The sequence below is a fragment of the Lissotriton vulgaris genome, chromosome 2_1 (assembly GCF_964263255.1).
Source record: "Lissotriton vulgaris chromosome 2_1, aLisVul1.2, whole genome shotgun sequence".
Taxonomy (NCBI): Eukaryota; Metazoa; Chordata; class Amphibia; order Caudata; family Salamandridae; genus Lissotriton; species Lissotriton vulgaris.
The window spans coordinates 310,659,967-310,682,556 of NC_141687.1; the positions used below are offsets into that span (position 1 = coordinate 310,659,967).

At 46.7% G+C, this 22,590-nt stretch overlaps 1 protein-coding gene across 1 annotated transcript in view; it reads left to right on the forward strand.

Annotated features, from left to right (window-relative positions):
- The window catches only part of LOC147730244 (multidrug and toxin extrusion protein 2-like), a 1,772,530-nt gene that overhangs the window by 140,043 nt on the left and 1,609,897 nt on the right, over positions 1–22,590 (forward strand). Inside the window, exon 2 of the mRNA XM_086958534.1 lies at positions 19,993–20,094. Within this exon, the coding sequence (XP_086814660.1) occupies positions 19,993–20,094 (102 nt within the window). The remainder of the gene's footprint in view (positions 1–19,992; positions 20,095–22,590) is intronic.

Sequence of the window (22,590 nt, forward strand, 5' to 3'; positions counted from 1 at the left end):
CTGCCAGGCCAGCATGAAGCGGGGCTCTCCCCTTAGGCATGGGAGCCCCGCAGTCTCCCCGCTGGTCTTCACCCGGGCCTCTTCCTGGGACCCGGGACTTCAGCTGCGGCACTTTGTTTTCGCTCCGGGGCTCGCTACTAAAACGAAACTTAGGGATAGCGCGCATGCGCAGGCAGCCCCCACAGACAGTGTGAGCAGTTATGTGAAGTCGGTAGAGTCCATTTCAGGAGTAAGGGGAGTCTGTAAGTGATCCTCTATGCTTCTTGCTACCTCTTAGCTTTCACCTCGCTAGAACTCCTTGCGCAAACCCGACTATTTTGAAATATATATTTTTGTAGGGGGTGTTACGTTTTGCAAAGCCTTCCAGGAGAATGAGTCATGTGCTTAACATTAAAGACTCCTCTGGTGCGCCCCTCTGTGGTGCAGTCCAGCCTTCAGCTGGAGTGTGCCTGTAGCAGCCTTGTCTAGCTAGGAAAAGTTTTTGAAGGAATGTCAACTCCACCGTCCAGCGCTCTGCAGCCGGCAGGAACCTGGAGACCCCGGGGGGATTCGCAATGAGGGAGCGGGACTCGACCTGCCCATTGCCCGCTGTTCCATGGGACAATTCAGCGGCTCCCATGTGAGGTGGATTAAGCAGAGATTGAAGAGCATGGTGAAGCCGCCCCGGGACCGCGGAGAAGTATTTGAAAAACGCAGCACCCCTAGGTACAGCCCAGGGCAAAGGGTTGTTGACACTGCCGGGCTGAAACACTGCTGAGTTGGGGGAGCAGCCATGGAAGAGGAGGACCAAGCGGCTTGTCCAGAGCCCCAGGAGGAGCGGGGCCTGTCCGATGGCTTTTCCAGGCTCTGGACTGATGTGATGGGGATGCTGGTGAGTGTTTGTGTGCAGCCGGTGACAGGGTCGGGGAGAGGAGAGCGCTGGGGAGCTTGCGGAAAGGTGAAGAGATCATCCAGTCATATTTGTGAAGGTGCATACTGGATACTGTAGTCCTGCTTGTGCAGCGAAGAAAGTAAATCTATACAGGAGGGGGCAAAAAGGACTGAGAGCCATCCCTACACACACCGACATGATGCAACATCGTACTGTTCTTTATTGCTTTGTTTGATTTTACTTCTGTATCGTTACATACCTTGTCGTAGTTGTCTGTGTGATTTACAGTGGCACAGTAGTTGCTACCCACAAAAACTGGTACTCTCGTTTTTCCGACCTCGGAAGGATGAATGGATGCGCGAGCCTTTATCAGACTGGAACTTTATTTTTAGGGTACTAATTGATCCCGGCTGCTCTCATACTCAGTTCAAACAGCTGAGCCGATTTTGTTTTGTTTGTATTTACTTCGCCACATCGAGCATATGTACACAGTGATGTGTATATATACGTCACAGAAGTTATTTCCTAGAAGATCCTGACCAGCGGTTGCAGCACAGCAAGCGTGACAGGGAGCTCAAACCATACCTTCACTTACCAAAACAAAAGCGTTCCGCACCAAAAGTCATGCATTCACTGAACATGACAAAATGCCATGAACTGTGTTTTCAAATTAATGTCCTATGAAATGTGACGGAAATATTCAGTGAGGCACTTTGAAGGCAACGATTCGTCATTGTTTTACTTTTAACATGTTTTTGTACTTTTGTTTGGTTCCTCGAAATGTGTTTTGCAGGTTTGTTTTGGACTTGTCTTAGTTGTCATGCATGACTTTGTTGGCCGAGTCCGGGTTCCCCGCAGAGCGAGGGAGAAAGTGTATAACCCAGAAATACTTTCCCTGCCAGACTTTTCTTAAGTGCTGATTGTGCGTGCGCCCAGGCTGTGCACCCAGGTGTGGTGCAAACCCTTGCTGATTACCTTATCCCTGCCGCCTGATGGCATTCGGGAGATTACATACATACATAGGGGCAGATTTATGTTGGGAATGCGCCACGTTTGCGTCACGCAACTGCGGTGTAAACGTGGCGCATCCCTTCGACCCATTTACAACGTGACGCATCTAGGCAGATGCGTCACGTTGTAAAGCCCTGCGCCACTTGTGGGCGTTCCCGCGCAGGGTGGGCGTTCCGGGGCAGGTGCGACTCGCAAAAGTGGCTGAGTGAAATCTATAACATTTCACTCAGTCACTTTCAGGCCAATGCTGTGTCAAAACCCTGCGCCTGCTTGAAGCAGGCGTAGGTCTTGACGCAGCATTGTAAAGATGGGGCACCCCCGAGCTTTGTTGGAGCTGCGTCGCGCTTGCGACGCAACTCCAGCAATGCGCCCCCTTTACGGCACAGATGCGTCACGCATCTGTGCCGTTTTTGCCCCATGGTGCGCCGCATTGTAAATGCGGCGCACCATGGGTGGCGGAGCAGCGTCGCAAAATAACTGGCGCATCTCTGGGGATGCGCCAGTTATCATAAATCTGCCCCTTAGAATTCCACTTTCTGGAGTGAAAATCAGATTCTTTTAAGGTGTCAAATACAGACTTCATTGTATCTATACAGAGCCCTGAGGTTTTCCATTTGTTTGCATAAACAGGTGAAGCAGTCATGTTTTTTTCTATTGTGGCACTTGCAGCCCTGATCTAAACTTGGGACCAACAGCACTTCAAATCCCAGAATGAAAAGCAAAAACCTTTACTGGATTAGTTTGTCACGCATCAACTTTGGAAGTTTGAGAACCCAAGGTTCTCCCACTGGTGTCTTCTTTGGTGAAATATGTTACCTTGACACACTGAGAGTGCCTATATGTAATGTGACTTTAAAATATTTTCGGGGAAATTGTTCCTGCGCCAAGTGTGATTTTCAGCTCTACGGTAGATTTCCGAGGCCTGGCTGCTGAAACATGTCCATGGAACGAGTTTAGAAGCAGAGTTCAAGTTTCCACGTGTTGTGAAAACGTAAGGAGCACTCGAACTACGGGGCATATTATCAAGCCTGTGCGCTAAAATTATCGCCGCTTTATCGGCCGAAAACGGCCGATAAAGCGGCGATAATGGGCTTGATAATATGCTCTGTGGAATTCCAATCGAAGCCCATGTTAGATGTCTTTACTTGTGTGGTAACTTTTGTCTTTGTTTGTTTCTGTGCTGTGTGTAAAAAGTAATTTGTTGCACCAGCCCCGAAGCAAGCTGAAAAGTACGATAACCAGAATGTTGGTGATAGAAAACAGGGTGCAATCTTTCCTCGTTACACCACCACATCTTTTAAATCAAAAACCGTGTCATCCTTCTGCAGCTGAAGGTGCACCTAAGAAAATAGGTAGACACAATGGTGTTCACCAGCCATCAGTGCACGCTTCCACCAGGCACACACACCACTAGCCATTAGTTTACGCTTCCTATAGACACACACCACCAGCTATCATCACCAGTCACTATTGCCAATTTTTTTACCACCAAAATTAGGCAAATCCAGGTCTCTTTCCCGCAGAGAGACCCAGTTGATGTGTCTGTGATGCCGATTGAGGCAGCGTCTCTGTCTCCCCCGGGCCCAGCTCTGCTCGATTTTCCTCCTCTCTCGGCTGCTACATCTCTAACCCTGATGAGGAACCTCAAGTCGGGCTCACCACTAGATCCTTGCCCGGCAAAATTTCTGGCAAAAGTGGCAGACGCCATAAACCCTATAGCCAATCCCATCCTTAATCTATCCTTGAGCGAAGGCTTTCTGCCTCAGACCTGGAAGCAAGCCATGGTCATCCCTCTGATCAAGAAACCTAATCTTGACCCAGAGGTACCCTCCAACTACAGACCAATCTCGCTCCTTCCAGCACTGACCAAGATCTTGGAAAAACACGTGCACAGCGTGCTCTCCAACTTTTTGGAGTCTAATGATCTGCTCCATGAATCCCAATCGGGATTCCGCTCCAACTTAAGTACCGAGACGGCGCTCTTGGAAGTCTCGGAGATCATTAGAGAGGTGCTGGACATGGGAGGCAGGGTGTTGTTAGTCATGTTAGACCTGTCGGCGGCGTTTGACACCGTCCCCCATGAGGACCTCCTCACTAGGCTTCATGACATCGGGCTAGGGGGGACGGTGCTCAACTGGTTTTCTTCCTTTTTGGCCAACCGCCACCAGACGGTCTGGGTCCCACCCGGATCCGCCGAGATGCCGCCATTGGGAGTCGGAGTGCCTCAGGGTTCTATCCTGAGCCCCACTCTTTTTAACATCTTGCTGACCCCTCTGGCGACATTGGCGGAGTCCTATGGGGCCCGGATCGTCTCTTATGCTGACGACACTCAGCTCCTCTTCACCTGTCGCAAGGGTGAGGAGTTTGATGGCGAAGGGATCCGCGAGTGCCTTGGGGCTGTTTTTAGCTGGTTTTCACAAAACAGCCTCAAGTGCAACTCGGACAAGTCCGAAATACTATTCTTCGGATGTCCTTCTGAACCAGATTGGCGAGGATGGTGGCCTGCCGACATGTTCCCTCCCACACAGTCCTCTAAGTGGGCCAAGAACCTGGGAGTCAAAATTGATAATGAGCTGTCGCTCAAATCCCAGATTTCTACCCTTACGGGAACTTGTTTTGGGATCCTCAGAATGTTGCGCAAGTTTTTCCCCCTTCTTTCGCAGCAACATCGGAGGATCACTGTTCAGGCCCTCATAGGGTCCAGATTGGACTATGCCAATGCTCTATATCTGGGCCTGCCTGAATATCTCCTCCAACGTCTGCAGATCACCCAGAACGCGGCTGCGCGTGCCATTTTTGGCCTTCATCGTCGCTCTAGCGCCTCTAATCTTCTTGTATCCCTCCACTGGCTTCCGGTGCGGAAGAGGATACTGTTTAAGGCCATGACTCTTGCCCATAAGGCCTTACATGGCACTGGTGCCAAGTATCTTCAAAGGAGGCTGGACTTCTATCGACCTGCACGATCCCTCAGGTCAGAAACCTTGGCCTTGGCTCGGGTACCACGCATTAAAAAGGCTCGGCTAGGCGGCCGGTCTTTCAGCTTCCTTGCTCCTCAGCTATGGAACTCGCTTCCGTTGTCTTTGCGAAACACCTCTAATCTGCTTGTCTTTAGGAAAGACTTGAAAACTTGGTTGTTTGCTGGATAATTTTCCCCTCCGGGTGCCCCTTTTCTGTTATTGTTATGTTTCCTGCTCTTTTTCATGGTCAGGAGCTCAAAGCGCCGGGACACTCCTTTGGAGTAGCCGTTGCGCTATAAAAGTCCCATTTTAACATAACATTTTAACATAACATAACAGTGCATACTTCCATCATGCACACACACCACTAGCCGTTAGCGCATGCTTCCATCAGACACACATCCCCATCCGTTAGTGCACGCTTTCACCAGACAGGCACACAACGCCAGCTGTCATTGCACATTTTAAAAGGCACGCTCCTCCAGCCGTCAGTGCACATATTCACCAAACATACACACCACCAGCTATAATTGCATGCTTCCACCAAGCACACACCCCACCAGCCGTCAGTGCACGCTTCCACCAGGTATACACACCACCAGCCATCAGTGCACACTTTCACCAGGCAAACACCACCAGCCATTAGTGCACGCTTTCACTAGGCACACGCACACCACCAACTGTCAGTGCACGTTTTAACAGGCACACTCCAGCCGTCAGTGCACGCTTTCACTAGGCAAACACACCACCAGCTATATTTGCATGCTTCCACCAGGCCTACACCACCAGTTGTCAGTGCACGCTTCCACCAGGCACACACCACCATCCGTCACTGCACGCTTTCACCAGGCATACACACCACCAGTTGTCAGTGCACGCTTCCACTAGGCACACACACCACCTGCCATCATCACCAGTCATCAGTGCACGCTTCCACCATGCACACACATTACTAGCCGTCAGTGCACGCTTTCACCAGGCAGACACAAACAGCCACACCACACCACCAGCCGTTAGTGCACGCTTTCACTAGGCACACGCACACCACCAACTGTGAGTGCACGTTTTAACAGGCACACTCCAGCCGCCAGTGCACACTTTCACTAGGAAAACACACCACCAGCTATAATTGCATGCTTCCACCAGGCATACACCACCAGTTGTCAGTGCACGCTTCCACCAGGCACACACCACCATCCGTCACTGCACGCTTTCACCACGCATACACACCACCAGTTGTCAGTGCACGCTTCCACTAGGCACACACACCACCTGCCATCATCACCAGTCGTCAGTGCACGCTTCCACCATGCACACACATTACTAGCCGTCAGTGCACGCTTCCACCATGCAGACACAAACAGCCGTCAGTGCACGCTTTATAGGCGCACACACACACACCATTAGCATCAGGCATCCACAAGCGTCAGGCATTCACAAGCTTCAGGCATCCACAAGCGTCAAAAATCCAAAAGTGGCAGACATCCACAAGCGTCAGACATCCACCAGCGTAAGACATCCACAAGCGTCAGACATCCACAGGCATCAGACATCCACAGGCATCAGACATCCACAGGCATCACCCATAAGACATCCACAAGCATCAGACATCCACAAGCATCACCCATCAGACATCCACAAGCGTCAGGCATCCAAAAAGGGTCTGGCATGCACAAGCGTCGGGCATCCACAAGTGTCAGGCATGCAAAAGCGTCAGGCATCCACAAGCGTCAGGCATCCACAAGCGTCAGACATCAGACATCCACAAGCGCCAGGCATCCACAAGCGTCAGACATCCACAGGCGTCAGACATCCAGCGTCAGACATCCACAGGTGTCAGAAATCTACAGGCGTCAGAAATCCACAAGTGTCAGACATCCACAGGCGTCAAGCATCCACAGGCGTCAGGCATTCACAGGCATCAGGCATCCACAAGCGTCAGGAATCCACAAGCGTCAGGCATCCACAAACGTCAGACATCCACAAGCATCAGGCATCAGACATCAACAAACATCAGACATCCACAAGCGTCAGGCATCCACAAGCGTCCCTTTCATCAGCTCTCTGCCATCCTCGTTTGCTTCAAATGTTTCTGGTTCTTCACAAGGCCCCTCCAGCTCTCGCCTTGCTACATTTTACATTGCCACAGCACCACTCAACGCCACAACACCACTCAACGCCACAGCATCACTCAGCATCGCTCAACGCCACAGCATCACTCAAGGCCACAGCATCACTCAGCACCACTGAACACCACAGCATCACTCAGCACCACTCAACACACAGCATCACTCAGCACCACTGAACGCCACACCATCACTCTGTGCAACCATTCAACAACAACTGGTTCAAATATGTTCTCTCAATGTTTCAAGCTTTATTACAAATGTCACAAAAAGATGTTAATATTTCACTTCTGTTCTTGGATTTTCGTCACAATAAAATACATTGAACATAATCTTCATAAAAGTTCTTTACAAAAGTTTAAGCTATTGCCATAAATTACAATAACTTATTTAAGTATTAATTATTAAAACAAATTAAAAGCCATTGTTATTTGTAATATCAATACACGTAAGTCACGTAAATACAACACATATTGCATTACAAATACTATAGGTGTCACGTTTGCGAAAGTTAAAACTATTGGCATTGTAAATGACAAAGCTATTAATTTCACTATTTTCAAAACCAACACATATAAAAAATTTGTAATTTACAATACTAATAGCTCAAACTTTCCTAATGCGAGACCTATTGCATTGCAAATGCTTGTTTCTCTTGCGATGGAGCCATTGGCCATGATGCTACGGAATAGCGGAGATACTTGGGGTATACGAATGGGAGATGGTCTACATGTGCTCTCCCTATACGCTGACAACTTGCTGTTATATATAAGAGATCTACATGCAGTCCCCTAATAATAGCAGCCATTTATCAGAAGTTTGAAAAAATGTCCGGACTCAAAGTAAACTGGGCAAAATCAGGTGTATTCTCATTTGCTGATTCCACAGCTGAAACAAATGTCTTGATAAATGGAGCCACACTACCTTGGCACCGATCAATGTTCAGATACCGCCGACATATTGAAGGGTAATCTCACAAGATCCATAACTGCAATCAGGGCACAGATACTGTTCTGGAGGACGCTGCCCTTAAACGTGATGAGCCGGGTCACCTTAACAAAAATGATTATACTGCCACAGCTCCTATATTACTTCGCCAACTTTCCGGTGTATGTACCTGTTGGCCTTCTTCATGCCCTGGAGGGTGTCCTCAGGGACCTAATCTGGAATGCAAGTAGACCAAGAATCGCCTTAAGCAACCTATATGCACCCACACGTAGCGGTGGACTAGCAGTTCCAAATATAGAACTTTACTATCTAGCGTCCCAACTGCTATGGATGACGAAATGGATGAGTGGGAAGGGACCAGAGGATACTGCAGGTGTGACACCACCGTGGACACAATCTCAACTGTACCTCTTCTTTCACCCCCTTGCCCGCAACACACGCCCGACCCAGATATATATTGCGTTTGCCCACCGATGCTATAGAAGAAGCCTGTATTTAACTAGGGCCGCATTGCCCTATGCCCCACAATTGCCACTAATAGGCACCCCTAGAGGTATGGGTCGGATACTGAGCTACAGAACTGGCATGAGGCAGGCCTTGATGCAGTTGGGGATCTATATGCGGAGGGCACCCTTTTACCATTCGACATGCTGGTCCAGGAAAACGACATCCCTGCAGGCCAGTTTCTTCTTCACACTGCTATTGTACAGTCTTTGTCTGCCGCATGGGGTGCCATAACGTCCGAGCCACCAATGCACTTACTTATTCAATACGTACATGCAATGGGTGAAAGCACACACGTGGTACACTGGTTGGTAGAGGCGCTACTTATACAAACATAAAAACCCCTATCGAGACTGCGTGGGAGGTGGGAACAAGACAGGGGACACCCATGGTCTGACAAGGAATGGGATACTGTAATTGCTGCCTCTACTTATATACCACGAAACTCCAGAGTCAAGCCTATTCAGACGTACATAATACATAGAGCGTATCTTTCCCCAGATAAGTTAAATGATTATTTCCATCTGACAGCCTCCGCCTGCCCCAAATGTAATGAAATAGGCGTTGACCTTTTGCACATGTTATGGTCCTACCCCTCGCTGCAGCTGTACTTGCGCACAGTCATAGAAACAATAATACAGTGCACTGGGCCACCCAAACAGCTTTGTTGGGAGACCTGTATACTAGGGCTACACCCCCAGACAAAGGAAAATAAAGTGCTCTCCAGATTTAGAGACCTAGGCCTAATGACAGCAAAACGCCTCATCACAAAAAGGTGGAAACTCAGAGACCCCCCCAGTGCAACACAGTTGGCAGCAATCCTTTACAGTTTGGGCACAAGCTGAAAGCAATACATTACATAAGGAAGAAACTGTGGGGCTCCGCAAGTACCCAATAGTGCAGGCATGGGACGACTTGCTCAAACTCCTTGTGCAGACACATTCTGTGGGATCCGAATCAACACCTTCCAGCGGCGTGGTGGGAAGCATGGCGTGGTAGAGGCGTTCCCCCCCCCCTCTCCCCTCCGTCCCTCCCTCTCCCTTTCAGTAGCACAGGGTGCTAAGTAGCATGGAACACAGGGATTAAAATACTGACAATGCATTGGCAAAAGTTATTATTCAGGAGCCACAGTACTAATAATATAGCTAAATATGGTTCTAGATGGTGTTTCTACCTTTTCCCTTCTCTTTTCACAGGTTTTGTTATTCGAAAAAATTGCTTTCTTTATGTCAGTTATATGCGAGGTTTAGATACATTTACAGTGTCTTAGAGACGACAGGGTACACGCACAATATAAGATACAGACACACGACTAAAAACATGGATGTACGCTTTAAACTTGTCTGTACCATTCGTTCCTTAGCAGTACACGGTGTCTAATTATTGTAACTGTGGTTTAAAGGCTGTCAAGCATCTTCAAGTTAAAATGCTTTATTTGTATTTGGAAAAGAAAAACCCAATAAAGAAATATTTTAAAAATAATAATAAATAAGGTTAAGGAAATCCCAATTCTCCCATCCACAGAGCGCCTATCGTCCCCAGAAAAACATTACAATACTAGCTCAGAACTGACGGGGGTGGCCAATCAAGCAGGAACAACCAGATATACATATAACATTTGTACCCCACCCCCCAGGCCATGCAACCTATGAATGTCCTCAGCGCATCCTGGGATAAAATTCTGAGCGTCTTTTCTTTCAAGTTCCATTAAAGACTTAAATGTTCCTGTCGCTCATCAAGCACCTCCACGGCCCTGACCCGGTCAGACTGTCTTACCTCAGTGTACCTCCCCTACTTAACCCATTTGGATCATCCTCTCCTCCGGCAGCCCCTGTGGGACTGGCCGAAGGTGCACCCCACTCTCGATCCACTTGAGGGACACGCCTCTTGGTGACTGGTTCCGTTCTTCGGCGGGATGCATGTTCTTGCTTTTTCCCAGCAGTGCGCCAGCCCTCCAGCCACTCCCACGCCTCTTCCGGAGTTGCGAAATACCATGACTTCCCCTCCACGAACACTCTTAGTATGGCCGGGAAGAGCATCATATACTTAAGGTCTCTAGCTCTCATGCTCCTTTTTGACCAAATCGAAACTCCTTCTTTGCCGCTGTACTTGCAATGTAAAGTCCGGGAAGAGCCTGATGCTGGAGTAGTATAGCATCTCTGTCCCGATAATTAAATATTCTGGCAATTATGATCCGCGCCGGGTTCCCGGATCAGGGCGGGGGCCTCGCCAGAACTCTATGCGACTGCTCAATGGTAAAAAAACTTGGAGAGACATCGGGCTGCACTTTGTTAAGAATGAGGTCTTCCAGTAAGAGGTCCATACTCCATCCTTCCGCTCCTTCGGGTACCCCAACTACCCTAATGTTATTTCGCCATACTCTTCTCTCTTGATCTTCTAACCGCGCCTCCATTTCCGACATTTGTTGCATTGACATGAGGGCCTGCTCTTCAATGCTCTTAGTTGTGGATTGAAGTTGAGTAATGTCAGTCTCCGCAGTCGCCAAGTTTTCATTGAGCTTAGAGAGATCCGCTCTCATCAGGGTGACCTCCACTGATACTGCGTTGATCTTAGGTTCCAGAGAGCTCTTGGCATTCCTAATTACTGCAATAATTGCTGTCATAGAAGTCTCTCCCTCCTCCCTTTCCTCCTCCCACATTGTAGGAGGACGGAGCACAGTATAATTCTCCATTTTGTTTGATTGAGTAGAGCCTGCCCCTTTGAGCTTCCCCTCCATCTTGAGACTCCTCCTTGCGTACACTCTCCCTGTTGGAATGCCCCAGGGCATGGCTTCTTCTATCCTTCCCTGATTAGCAGTCCGGGTACCTCACTCTATGCTATGTGCTCCTCAACACCTAGTCATCCAATTCAGTGGGTGTCTCCTGGGGAAGTAGGGCGCTTTGTTCAGGCCACCAATATGGGCTTCTTTCTGCTAGAACCCCATAGGAAGAATGCTTCCTTAGTCGCACCTGGAGAGGGGCCTCCCTCCAGTGGCCTCAATCTGCTGTTTACTTGCCCCCAATATCTCGTATATACTGGCACTCTAGGCTCAGCTACCAGCTGCTACTGCCTCCCAGCTCATGATGCAGCTGAGGTGCCCCATAATGGCCACGCCCATTGTGCCCTCAGTGTAACGGTAGCATTTCCAACTTTCCAACTGGGACCAGACGTGGGCGTATCTGCCTCCACACACACCCTAGATGTTAAATATCTCTCGGGGGAGGGGAGGTCGCAATCTCTCTCCGCCAGGCTCTGCGGCACAATGGTACCTGCAGCATCACCCACGGACGTGCTCGTAACGGCCGCAGGCCGCGGGTCCCAGACAGTCTCTCTTTCACTCACTTCACATTACGCGGTCACTGTGGCTGCCTGCCTGGCACTTCCGTCCTCTCTGGCTCTCGCTCTTCACCCTCGGCACTATTGTGTGGGCTCCGTCACCGCAGCTCTCCTCTATGTGGCCTGCTCAGTACTACGTTATGCTCCGACCCCTCTTCCGTTCACAGAGGTCTCCCATTGCCGGGGCAAGTGCTAGGATGGCATCAATCCGCTCACCGGGTCTGATTCCACTAGCTGCTCACATGGCGCTGCTCTCCCTGACTCAATGCCTCCGAAGTACGGGATATTTCCCGGATATACTGTGGCCTGGACAGGAGCCACGCCCCCTTCTTTATTATTCTTAACAGATAGAAGGATGAGGAGACCACTGCATTAACGTGATGTATATTGGATAGTCTGGCATTAAAAATGACACGCAGGTTCCTGGCCTTTTAACAGGGATTGTTGGTAATGCCAAATTATCTGGCCACTAGACTGGGGACCATCCTGGGGAAAGATTTCCAAAGACCAGTACTTCTGTCTTGATTGAGTTCAATTTGAGACAGTGCTTTCACATCCAGGTACTAATGGCCAGCATTCCATCATGAAAGGTGGTCGAAACCGCATATCCATTTTTATGCGAGCAAGCACCAATTGAGTGTCATCTGCATAGGACGCGAGTCCCTTTCCTAATGATTTAATTACTCATGCTAAGGCCATGACGTAGATGTTAAACAAAGTTAGACTTAGCGAAAATCCTTGCGGAACTCCACATGGGAGTGAAAAAAATGGTGAGGTGAAGGCGCCCAAACTAACTGACTGTGGACGATTGGATAAAAATGAGGACAGAAGGGCTTTGGCATTATGCTCAGTGCCTAAGGCTGAGACATGATTGATCAGCGTAGCATGATCAACCGTGTCAAAGGCTGCCAATGGATCCAACAGCACCAGTGCTGCAGCACCCCCTTTATCCATCACAAACCTAATTTCGTCTGATGCTTTGATGAGCGCGGTTTCTGTGCTATATCCTTTCCTGAAGCCAAACTGTGTATTATCTGTGTATTAAATAGTGTCAGCTGAGTGTTCATGATCTTTTCAAATATTTTAGCTGGTAGCGGGAGACGCGCAATGGGTTGATCATATTTTACCTCTCGTGGGTCAAGGTTGTTTTTTTTAAGTGCCTGAACTGAACATAGCGTTGCAAATCTTGGCCAGGTTGGTAGGATCAGATGGGGAGCCTAATTTGCTTGTGTTAACCAGATCAGTGATCTGATCTACTGAAACTTGCTTGAATTCCGTAAAGTTGGAGCTGTCCCAGCTCATGATATTTCCAACCGGTTGATTCCAGCCCACCCTGGGGGCAGTAAAGTTCAAATAAATGTGTCCCACCTTATCCTGAAAGCCACTGGCTAGCGTGTACCAGAGGGCTTGGGATGGGAGCTTAGCGGAGTTGTCCGCTGGACCTGCCAACTTAGAAACTACCTGAAACAGCTGTGCAGTTTCTATTTTCCTAGTGTAATAATTGCCTTTTTATATAAGTATAAGCCATTTGAAATTTGCCAGTGCCTCTTTGTAGAGAGATTTCTCCCGGTTATCATACTCTAGGCACCAACACATTTCTTGTTTCCTACATCGCTGTTTTTCCAACCTCAGTGTCTCGGGGAATCAAAGGGCTAATGGAGCCTTCCTGTTTTTGGAGACCGTTATCAATGGTACGAGACTAGTGAAAGCCTTATGAAGCCATTCCGTGTACTTGGTGGAGGCCAATTCTGGGTGTTTCTTAGATACTGTTTGAGAAGGGCCTGATCTGTTCCACTCCATGCCTTAAACTGCTTGGGGGGGATTGAGCTGGGGAGTGGGGAGGGAACATCCAGTCTCCCAATATCAAATAAAACCACAAAATGATATGACCACGTCAGAGGGAGGATGTCTTTTATAGCGATCTGCTCAATGTTCGTGAAAAGACCACCCAGAATATGCCCTGCTGAGTGCGTAGGATTCGTGACTTTTTGGGAAAGAACTAGCTCACACATTCCCCTAGGGCATATATGTGCTTTACATCTGCACATTTTCTTTTTTTGGGGTGCTTCAGGGGGGAGGCCTTAGGCCCCAGTCACCCTTGACTTTGCATTAGCTAGTTTGCAAATACCAATTAGGTAATCACAAATTAGGTAATGTAAGGCCATTCACACCAATTAGCCTTTTGGCCCATGGGAACGAATTGAGTAATATTACCAAATAGCAATTCACCATTTACCGAATCGCTATTAGGTAATATTAAGGAATCGCAAAATCTTTCATGATGCCTACATACAAAGCATTTCAAGATTACCAAAGAGCGATTCAGCAAAAGTCGCTACTTTGTAATCGCAAAATGCTTATTTCATACATGTGGCTCTAGGTCCTTTCAGAGCCATTATCTTTCATTTGGAAGTATTTACTTCCAATACTCAATGATCACAATAGTCAGCAAAGCTATTCTGAAGATTCTGTAACCTGGCTGGAGTGTGGGATATTAGTACAGTATGATCCACAAATAATAATGTGAGAATAGACATACCCCCCAGTTTAGGACAATCATGGGTGCAGGTTGACAAAGTCAACCACGTTGTTTATGTATAGGGAAAACAGGGTGGGGGTGAGCACACAAACCTGATGCACACCGCAATTGATTGAGGTAGGTCTATATACTCCCTCCCTACTCCCCACCTTACCTGGACTCAGTTCCTATTACGAAGTCTGATGAGGATGTCCATTACGCTAGATTCTACACCCAAGCCATAGTTAATGCCTGGTGACCAGGTCAAATGCGAACCTCAAGCCTGCATATGGTCATTAGAGAGCCCCATATACTTCCAGTGTGAGAAAGCCATCCTTTTGACCATCAGCATCTCCATTTATTTGCTTTATACTGGTGGTAATTGACTCTGACTGTGCCCTGGACTTTGCTTACCAGTCCCAGGGCCGGTGCTCTGCTTTAAAGGTATATGGCAGTTAGGTATAATTACAATTGACAATGACAGACCCCCGTAAGTCCCTAGTATATAATAAGGCAGGGAGGTTTAGAGGCCCAGTAGATTTCCTGCACTAGAGTGTGCTCCGCTGTGTTGACTGCTATCATTTTAAAGGCAGTCCTGATCTGCAGACTTCCTTTAAAATAAAATCCTATGCAAATTCGACTTCTGAATTAATGGTACTTCCAACGTAGTAATCTACCTTATTTTTTACATATAAATGACCTCTAAGGTCTCTCCTAGGTTCCTCAGGGGTAGGATGCCTTGTAACCATAAGCAGGGACATTATAAAATATGTTTTATAGCTCTGGTAAGGGAAAAACTGCCAATTTCATTTTCCTCATTGTAGACAATGAGCTCAATAGGCTAATATTGAAATATTTTATTTAAGTGTAAATATTAACAGGAGGAAGCTAAAAAATGTATTTAAGGACTTTAATTGATTCTTTTGAAAAATCCAACAACTTGCCAATGTCAGATTTTTTATCAACTATCACCGAAAATAAGTTATTGAACTTTCTTTTCTGTAAGCCAAAATCGAGCCTTTCATATGTCCTCTCCTGATTGGCTAGTCTCTGCCAGGCTGAGCCAAGCTGTCTGAATGATGTGTGAAGTAGCCTGCTAGAGAGACAATGTATTTCCTGTGGGAGGAGAACAGCAGCTGGAAAAGCTGCAGGCAGGAAAGGGGGTGGAGGTGCCAAACTGGTCTACAGAGGGAGACTGGCCCTTTAGGCCAGCACAGGCTTAATCCCACATTGTGGAACCCCAGCCACAATGGAGCCTCTGTAATTAGATTCGGAAAGGGGAGTGTTGGGGAATTTTAGCCACACCAGTGGGTTGGCTTAGTCTGATCTAACCTCCAAGAAGCAACTTTCTCCATCTTGGATTTTGGAAGAAAGGTGCTTTCTGTAACAAGAATATGACACACTTTGGAGGAAGTGATCATACACCTGGGTAGTGCCCTGCATCCCCTTGGTCAGGGGTGCCCGCTGCTTTACGCCTAGCACAAGCCTAAAGATGGAGGATTTGTCCAGAAACTCAGATCTGCTGCCCGAAACTTTAAGGAGAAGAAGGACTGGCCTGCTGGAAAACTGATCTGCCCACAAAAGGTCTGCACTCTGAAGCACTGCACCTGCAGTACACTCTGGGACTTTAGTCCTAAGGACGTTGACTTGCATCAAGAAGGATTAAGGAGTGGACTCCCTGCAAACTCCAGGTTAACAGAGACAACCTGTATCTCCTCCACCAAGGAATCTCCATCCTGGAGTGGGTCCGATGGACTTTTAAGGATTTGGCCAGGCGCATTTTGGGAATTGTAGTCCCAACATCCCAAGGACCATCTCAGAGCTTCTAGACCTTTGGATTGGTGTTTCGGACACTTTGGAAGCACAAGATGAATTTCAGGAAGAAGTTGCAGAAGTTTGGAGTAACTTTTGTAAAAATCTCCATACAACGACCAAGTGTATTGTGGGAGCTGTAGTACACGACCCCAAGAGGCCAACCAGAGCATCTGAACTCTTGGCTAGTACTATTCTGAGACCCACTTTCCTGCATTTAGAAACACTTCTGGAAGTAAGTGTAAAAAACGCTTGACTCTATCCCACTCCAGCACAACCTGGTTTATTTGCGTCTAAGCGCTAGATTTACTTTGAACCTTTGTAGACGTATATCTCTGATTCCCTACATTGGATCTTTGTCATTTTGGTGTCTTATTTGTTCATAAAAATATAACCAGATTTCATAAATTGGTTTTGGATTTTTATGGTATCTTACTTATTAATGAATTGGTGTTTTTGGATGCATTACACACCTGTCTCCTAAGTTAAGTCTGCCGTTAAGCCTGCCTGCTTGTTGTCAGCTAACAAGGGTTGAGTAAGGGAATAATTTATTGAGCTAACCGCACACAATAAGGGGTAGAAGGAGAAAAAGTCCCACTTTGACCTCCAGTAACTACGTACTACACACACAAAGAAGTGGGCCTACATATTCAAAAATCGCCATGATTCTTTTGTGGGGTTTATGTTTTTGTGTTGTACTGTCTTCCCCTCCCTATTGTTCCACCTCCACCGTTGGCTTGCATGGAGGTGTGTTAGCAATTCTATGATGAAGCATGGCACAGTGTACTGTGTGTGAGAGCAGTTTTAAAACTCTTTGGTGGTTTCCCTGACCCCAAATCACGGCGATTTTTGAATACATAGTCCCTCTTCTTTGTGTGTGTAGTAATAATTAATTGAGACCTTAACTGAATCATATTGTGTGTTTATAGTCTTATTACATGTCTATCATAATAAAGAGAGAGCCCAAACATTTGAGGCGGGTAATCTCAGGAACCACAGCACCAATCACAACACCCAATACAGCGTTGGAAAGGGCAGTTGCAGCAGAAGGACATAGGCTATACAGACGCCCACCATATACATTTAAAAGGTAAAAGAACCGTGCCAACAAAGTAGTCCCTTGTGGGTGTGTCTGCGATGTGCTGGGGGTGTGACAAACGTTGGGGGCGTGTGGTACGTTCCGCCCTTCATGCCATATCTCATATTGTGTGCTAATCCCACCCTGCTCCCTTTAAATACCCCTGCACCCCATAAACATAATCTACCCTTACTCCTTAAAATACCCCAACACCCTTAAACACTAACCCATCTTAACCCTATAAATATACCCTGTACCCCAAAACCAAAACCCATCCCTAAACCCTAAAAATACCCCTGTACCCCAAAACCCAAACCTAGCCCTGAAGCCTATAAATACCCCTGTAACTCAAAAACCAAACCTACCCCTGAACCCTAAAAATACCACTGTACCCCAAAACCCAAACCTAGCCCTGAACCCTAAAAATACCACTGTACCCCAAAACCCAAACCTACCCCTTAACCCTAAAATACCCCTGTACCCCAAAACCCAAACCTAGCCCTGAACCCTTAAAATAACCCTGTACCCCAAAACCCAAACCTAGCCATGAACCCTAAAAATACCCCTGTACCCCAAAACCCAAACCTACCCCTGAACCCTAAAAATACCCCTATACCCCAAAACCCAAACCTAGCCCTAAACCCTAAAAATACCTCTGTACCCCAAAACCCATACCTATCCCTAAACTCTAAAACTACCCCTGTACCCCCCATAAACCAAAACTATATCTGAACCATTGAAATACCCAAACACCCCAAAACATATACCTCAGTACCCCAAAACATAAACCCCTATACCTATACTTACCTTATGAAACATGCTTTTACCATTCATGAATTTACAACGAATTTTGTTGTAAATGTATGCGCGGTAAAAGCATATAAAATGTAATGCCATGCGTTATAATGGCATTGCAGAGTCATGGTACTTTTGTAATAAAAGTATGCGGAGTGATGGTATGCGGAAAGAAAGTTGCGGAATAATGGGTGTTTACCCTCCCCCAGTAAGTACTTTGGTGGCACGGCGGCCCACATCCCCAGCAACATACTCATATTTTTTCACCACCCATTTGAAAAATGCACAGGTCTCTCTCATTGATGGCCAGCACCGACATACACTTTTAGACACACCTCCCGCCACAAATTCTAGAATTGCGAACTTTAGAGCTGGGGAGCTACGTTCGAATCTCTGCATCAGCTCAACATCCTGTGATTCCAGGCAAATCGCTTTGTCTCCCCGTGCCTACCACAAAGTGGTGAAGTGTGGCTCACTGGTTAGAGGAGGCAGACCTGGAAGCAGAGGTCAGCCCGGGACCATGGTTCAATTCCCGGCTCGGCGGGGTCTTGAGTCCTAAAATGTCCATGGACTCGACAATTCTCACTCCGGTGTCTACTCGATTCACGGGTTCACACTCTGCGACTCTGGGCAATAGCTTGCTTAATCTCCACAACGGCCCCTCGCGGCGGGATGCCTGGCTTTCACCTTGCGGATACCCTGCCAGGGTTATCTCACAGGGGAATACCAGGACGGGTTCCCTAAGCAAGCGCTTAGAGGCCGGTTGGTGATTTGCGCTATATAAATTCCTGTACATTTACCACAAATGAATGTGTTTTTCTGTAATGTAAATTGTGCTCATGCCACGTTGTCGAGTTTCGCTATATAATATTGCAAGGAAAAATAAAGTAGGGAAACTCGAGTTCACACACTACTGAACGCGCACTCTTAAGTGCATCAGCAATGCACTGTGAATCGGAGCGTTTCACAGGACTGTCACAGATAAGAAATGCTATCAAAAGGAAATCCTACAAAACAATATACTACTGTCCGGCAGCAATTCATACCCGGACAACGTCAGGACGGGCTGCTAGTCAATACTAATAAATCACTTTCCTACATCCAGACTATGATGTGTAACTGTAGCGGGCAGAAAACTAATTTACAAGCGGTTTTGCTGCCAACCTCCGAATATGCCTTGCCTCATCCTCCCCATCAGTGATATCTTTTGGCCCTCCCAGGGGCTTGAAGGTGGTGTGGAAATCACCTGCAAGCAAAACCAGCAGTTTATCAGGCCATTCTAGGAGATGGTAAACCAGAAATTTTAATGTAGGTGAGACAATATTCTTAAACGTAGAGCAGTTATAGATGTTAAAAACCTTTAGTGTATGCCCATTTTGACCACTGATAATTAAAGACATGATGTCTTTGCTGTCGAACTCTAGTCTTTTTATAGTGATGTGTGGCATATTTTAAATCAAGATCAATAGCCCACAAGACGGCCGACCCACTTTGTATGGAACTGCCTGTATGTTATAATTCGTATACCCTTGCATAAAAGAGCAGTTAACTTTTACTTGAAGGCTGAAGCTGCTGAAAAACCTTGGGCAAGTGAGTTATATATAACCTGCAAAATACAGGTCCACTATTTTGGATTCTATTAAATCTTTCCTAATTTCTGAGGCGAACATCAGGGACCACTTTATAATCACCCTGTAATTCTGCCTCTGCAGTGGTATTGCTACCTCCAGTATCAGTGACTCTGAGGGACAAGGTGGAGTTAACACTCCTAAATCCAGTAAACTCATAATAAAGTTCAAGGGGCAAGGCTGCCTTAATGCCCTCCCATGAAAAATACATCCAGTCCATCATAAGTGTGGGCTTTAGTCTGTGCGTGTGTTTGTTTGTATCTGTTTGAACCCCCTATACCATTTATAAAGAGTATGGTCACATCACATCTTGTACAGTTTGAAGTCCGCTCTATTGGTAGTAAATTATTCTATACATTTTTGTGTTGCAACTATAAAATAATTCATTATTTCTTCTTACCTTGACAGGTCATATCACAGATTTTAATTTTCCTGCTGTTTATGGTCAGCAGCATATTCTGCGGCCGCCTAGGGAAAGAGGAGTTAGCTGCAATGACTCTCTCCAATAACGTATGTATTAAATTCACTTTGAATAATTTATTAGATGTCTGAGGTGATTTATGGCCATTTGTTGGAGGCAAGAAGAGACTATTTCTCTGCATTCATTGCTGTTCTCTGTAGGGAAGGTGAAAAGTAGGTAAAAGATCTAGTCAGTGTAATTTTTCTGCTATTTTTTGCATTTCTTGTGTAGCGAAACTATTGCTGTTTCTTATTCTCTGCATCATTTAGTGTCTAAGAGGGGGGCTCCTCTGCTATGGCAGAGAGGATTGGCGTCCCACTGCTCTCTGAGCTGGAATATTTTTTATAATAACGTAGTTATTATCATTTTATTTTTCGCATGTTCAGGGCTGGGTAAGAGGCTAGCTCTTCGTTGATTGGTCTGACCCCCAGATCAAGCCTTAGAGGAAGAAGTGGAGTACTAGATGGTAATGCTAGCAACTGTCTTAGAAATGTATTTTCTGTCATGGTAATTTCGGTCCCCCATAGTTGCCGCCATACATAATCGCACCCCTGACTTGTGATTTATAAACCTCCAACGGTGGTCCAACAGGTTTTATAGCGGACTTATTGGATGGCTTGAGAATTCCGCCTAAGAGTTGGGCCAATTTTAGTTGTGACTTAATTTTCTGGGGGCCCCACGTCAAGTTCTCGTTAATAGTGACCCCCAGGTAGTCAAAAGTATATACCCTTTCAAGCCTTGTTGTTCCTAGGCTTGGGTTTGGCCGGGTGATTGCGGGGGGACTGAAAATCATAAATTTGGTTTTAAGAGAATTGATCTCCAGTCCCCGACCGCTACAGAATTCTTCAAAGCCATCCAATATGCTCTGTATACCCTTTGGGGATTTAGACAGCAAGAGGGTGTCGTCAGCGAACATAATTGCAGGGACCCTGTTACCAGCCAGCTTTGGAGCATCGTTGTTCTGTACTCCATTAAGGTGCGCGATTACCCCGTTGACATAGAGGCAAAACAGGGTAGGTGCAAGCACGCAACCCTGCCTTACCCCCCTGCCAACGGGAAATCGAGATGTCAGTGCACCATTTCTCCCACATCTGACTTGGGCGAAGTTAGCCTGATCAGGGCAGACAGAAGATGTGCCGGGATACCCAGTTCAAGAAGCACGGTCCAGAGTTTCCCCCGGGGAACTAGATCAAAAGCAGAGCGAAGGTCAACGAATACCATATAGAGGCTGCCACCCTCTATTCTCACCGTTTTCCAAAACAGGAGTAATAAACGAAAGATTTGGTCCATGGTGGAAGTATTCTTCTTAAACCCTGCTTGATACGGGCTAAGAATTGTATGCTCCTCTATCCAGTCCTGTAGCCGGTCCAAAATGAGTCTCGCATAGATCTTCTGGGGGACATCAATAAGGCTGATGGGTCTGTAGTTGGATGGGATCAGAGGAGAGCCATTTTTGAAAATGGGGACTATCTCTGCGCCTAGCCAAGAACGGGGCACCGCCATGCCTCTCAGGACCGCATTAAAAAGGATCTGAAAGTATGGGCCCCAGGTTTTCGGCTCAAAATCAGATAAAAAAATAACAGCAATAAAATTATTGCAAAACATTAGAATTGAAAAACGTGTACATTTTGAAACTATAGGAAAACGAGATTGAGAATTAAACTTTGCGAAGGTCTGTAGAAGGGGGAGTGTCTTTCTAAATGTCTCATTCACTATTTTTTTCCATTTTGTTGTCCTTATATATGACATAGGCAGGAGATATAATCTAGGAGCGACCTTGGAGTGCAACACGGCCAATGATGGGTTAATCTCCCTATCCTTCCTTCTTCAATCCATTTGTGGGGGAGTACTGTGACAGCCATCACCATCCTCCTCAACTGATGAATTTTGTCTTAAGCCTTGGACATTTATAGGTATATGACTATAGTTTAGTTTACAGTTCTGGCCACCATAGAGATCAGATAACCCTGCTGTGTTGCTTGTAACTTAACCCCAAATTAGAATGTAAAGGTTCCACATTTTCTTTCTTTTTAGTGAACATTAGAGCATTCCAGCCCCCCAATGTGTTTAACATAATCCACCCATTCATAGCAGGAGGGTGATGTGGGAGAGACCGATTTTATACATATTTCTCTTTGTGCAATAATTATCAGAATAAAAAGCAATTGGGCACCAGATTTCCCGAGTTTGTGAGAAGCACCCTCACCAGCCAAAATCCCCAAAATAATCAGATCAAGGCTTACCTCTATGTTTCCCCCAAATATTCCTGTAAGAAATGTGCCCACATCTTGCCAGAAGAGTTGGATGCCTGGACACTGCCATAATAGATGAACATTGTCCGCGTTCTCTAGGACATATTTAGGGCAAAACCTCTTCTTACTTCCTCCCATGTACGAGGGCTATTTCGGGGACCAGTACACCCTATATAAAGTAAATAGATGGTCCTCCCTAAGGGGTACAGATCTCACTGTTACCCAAAGTGTAGACATAGATACTTGCCATAATGTCGAATCACAGCAGGTCCACCTTCCAGATCTTCCCAGATT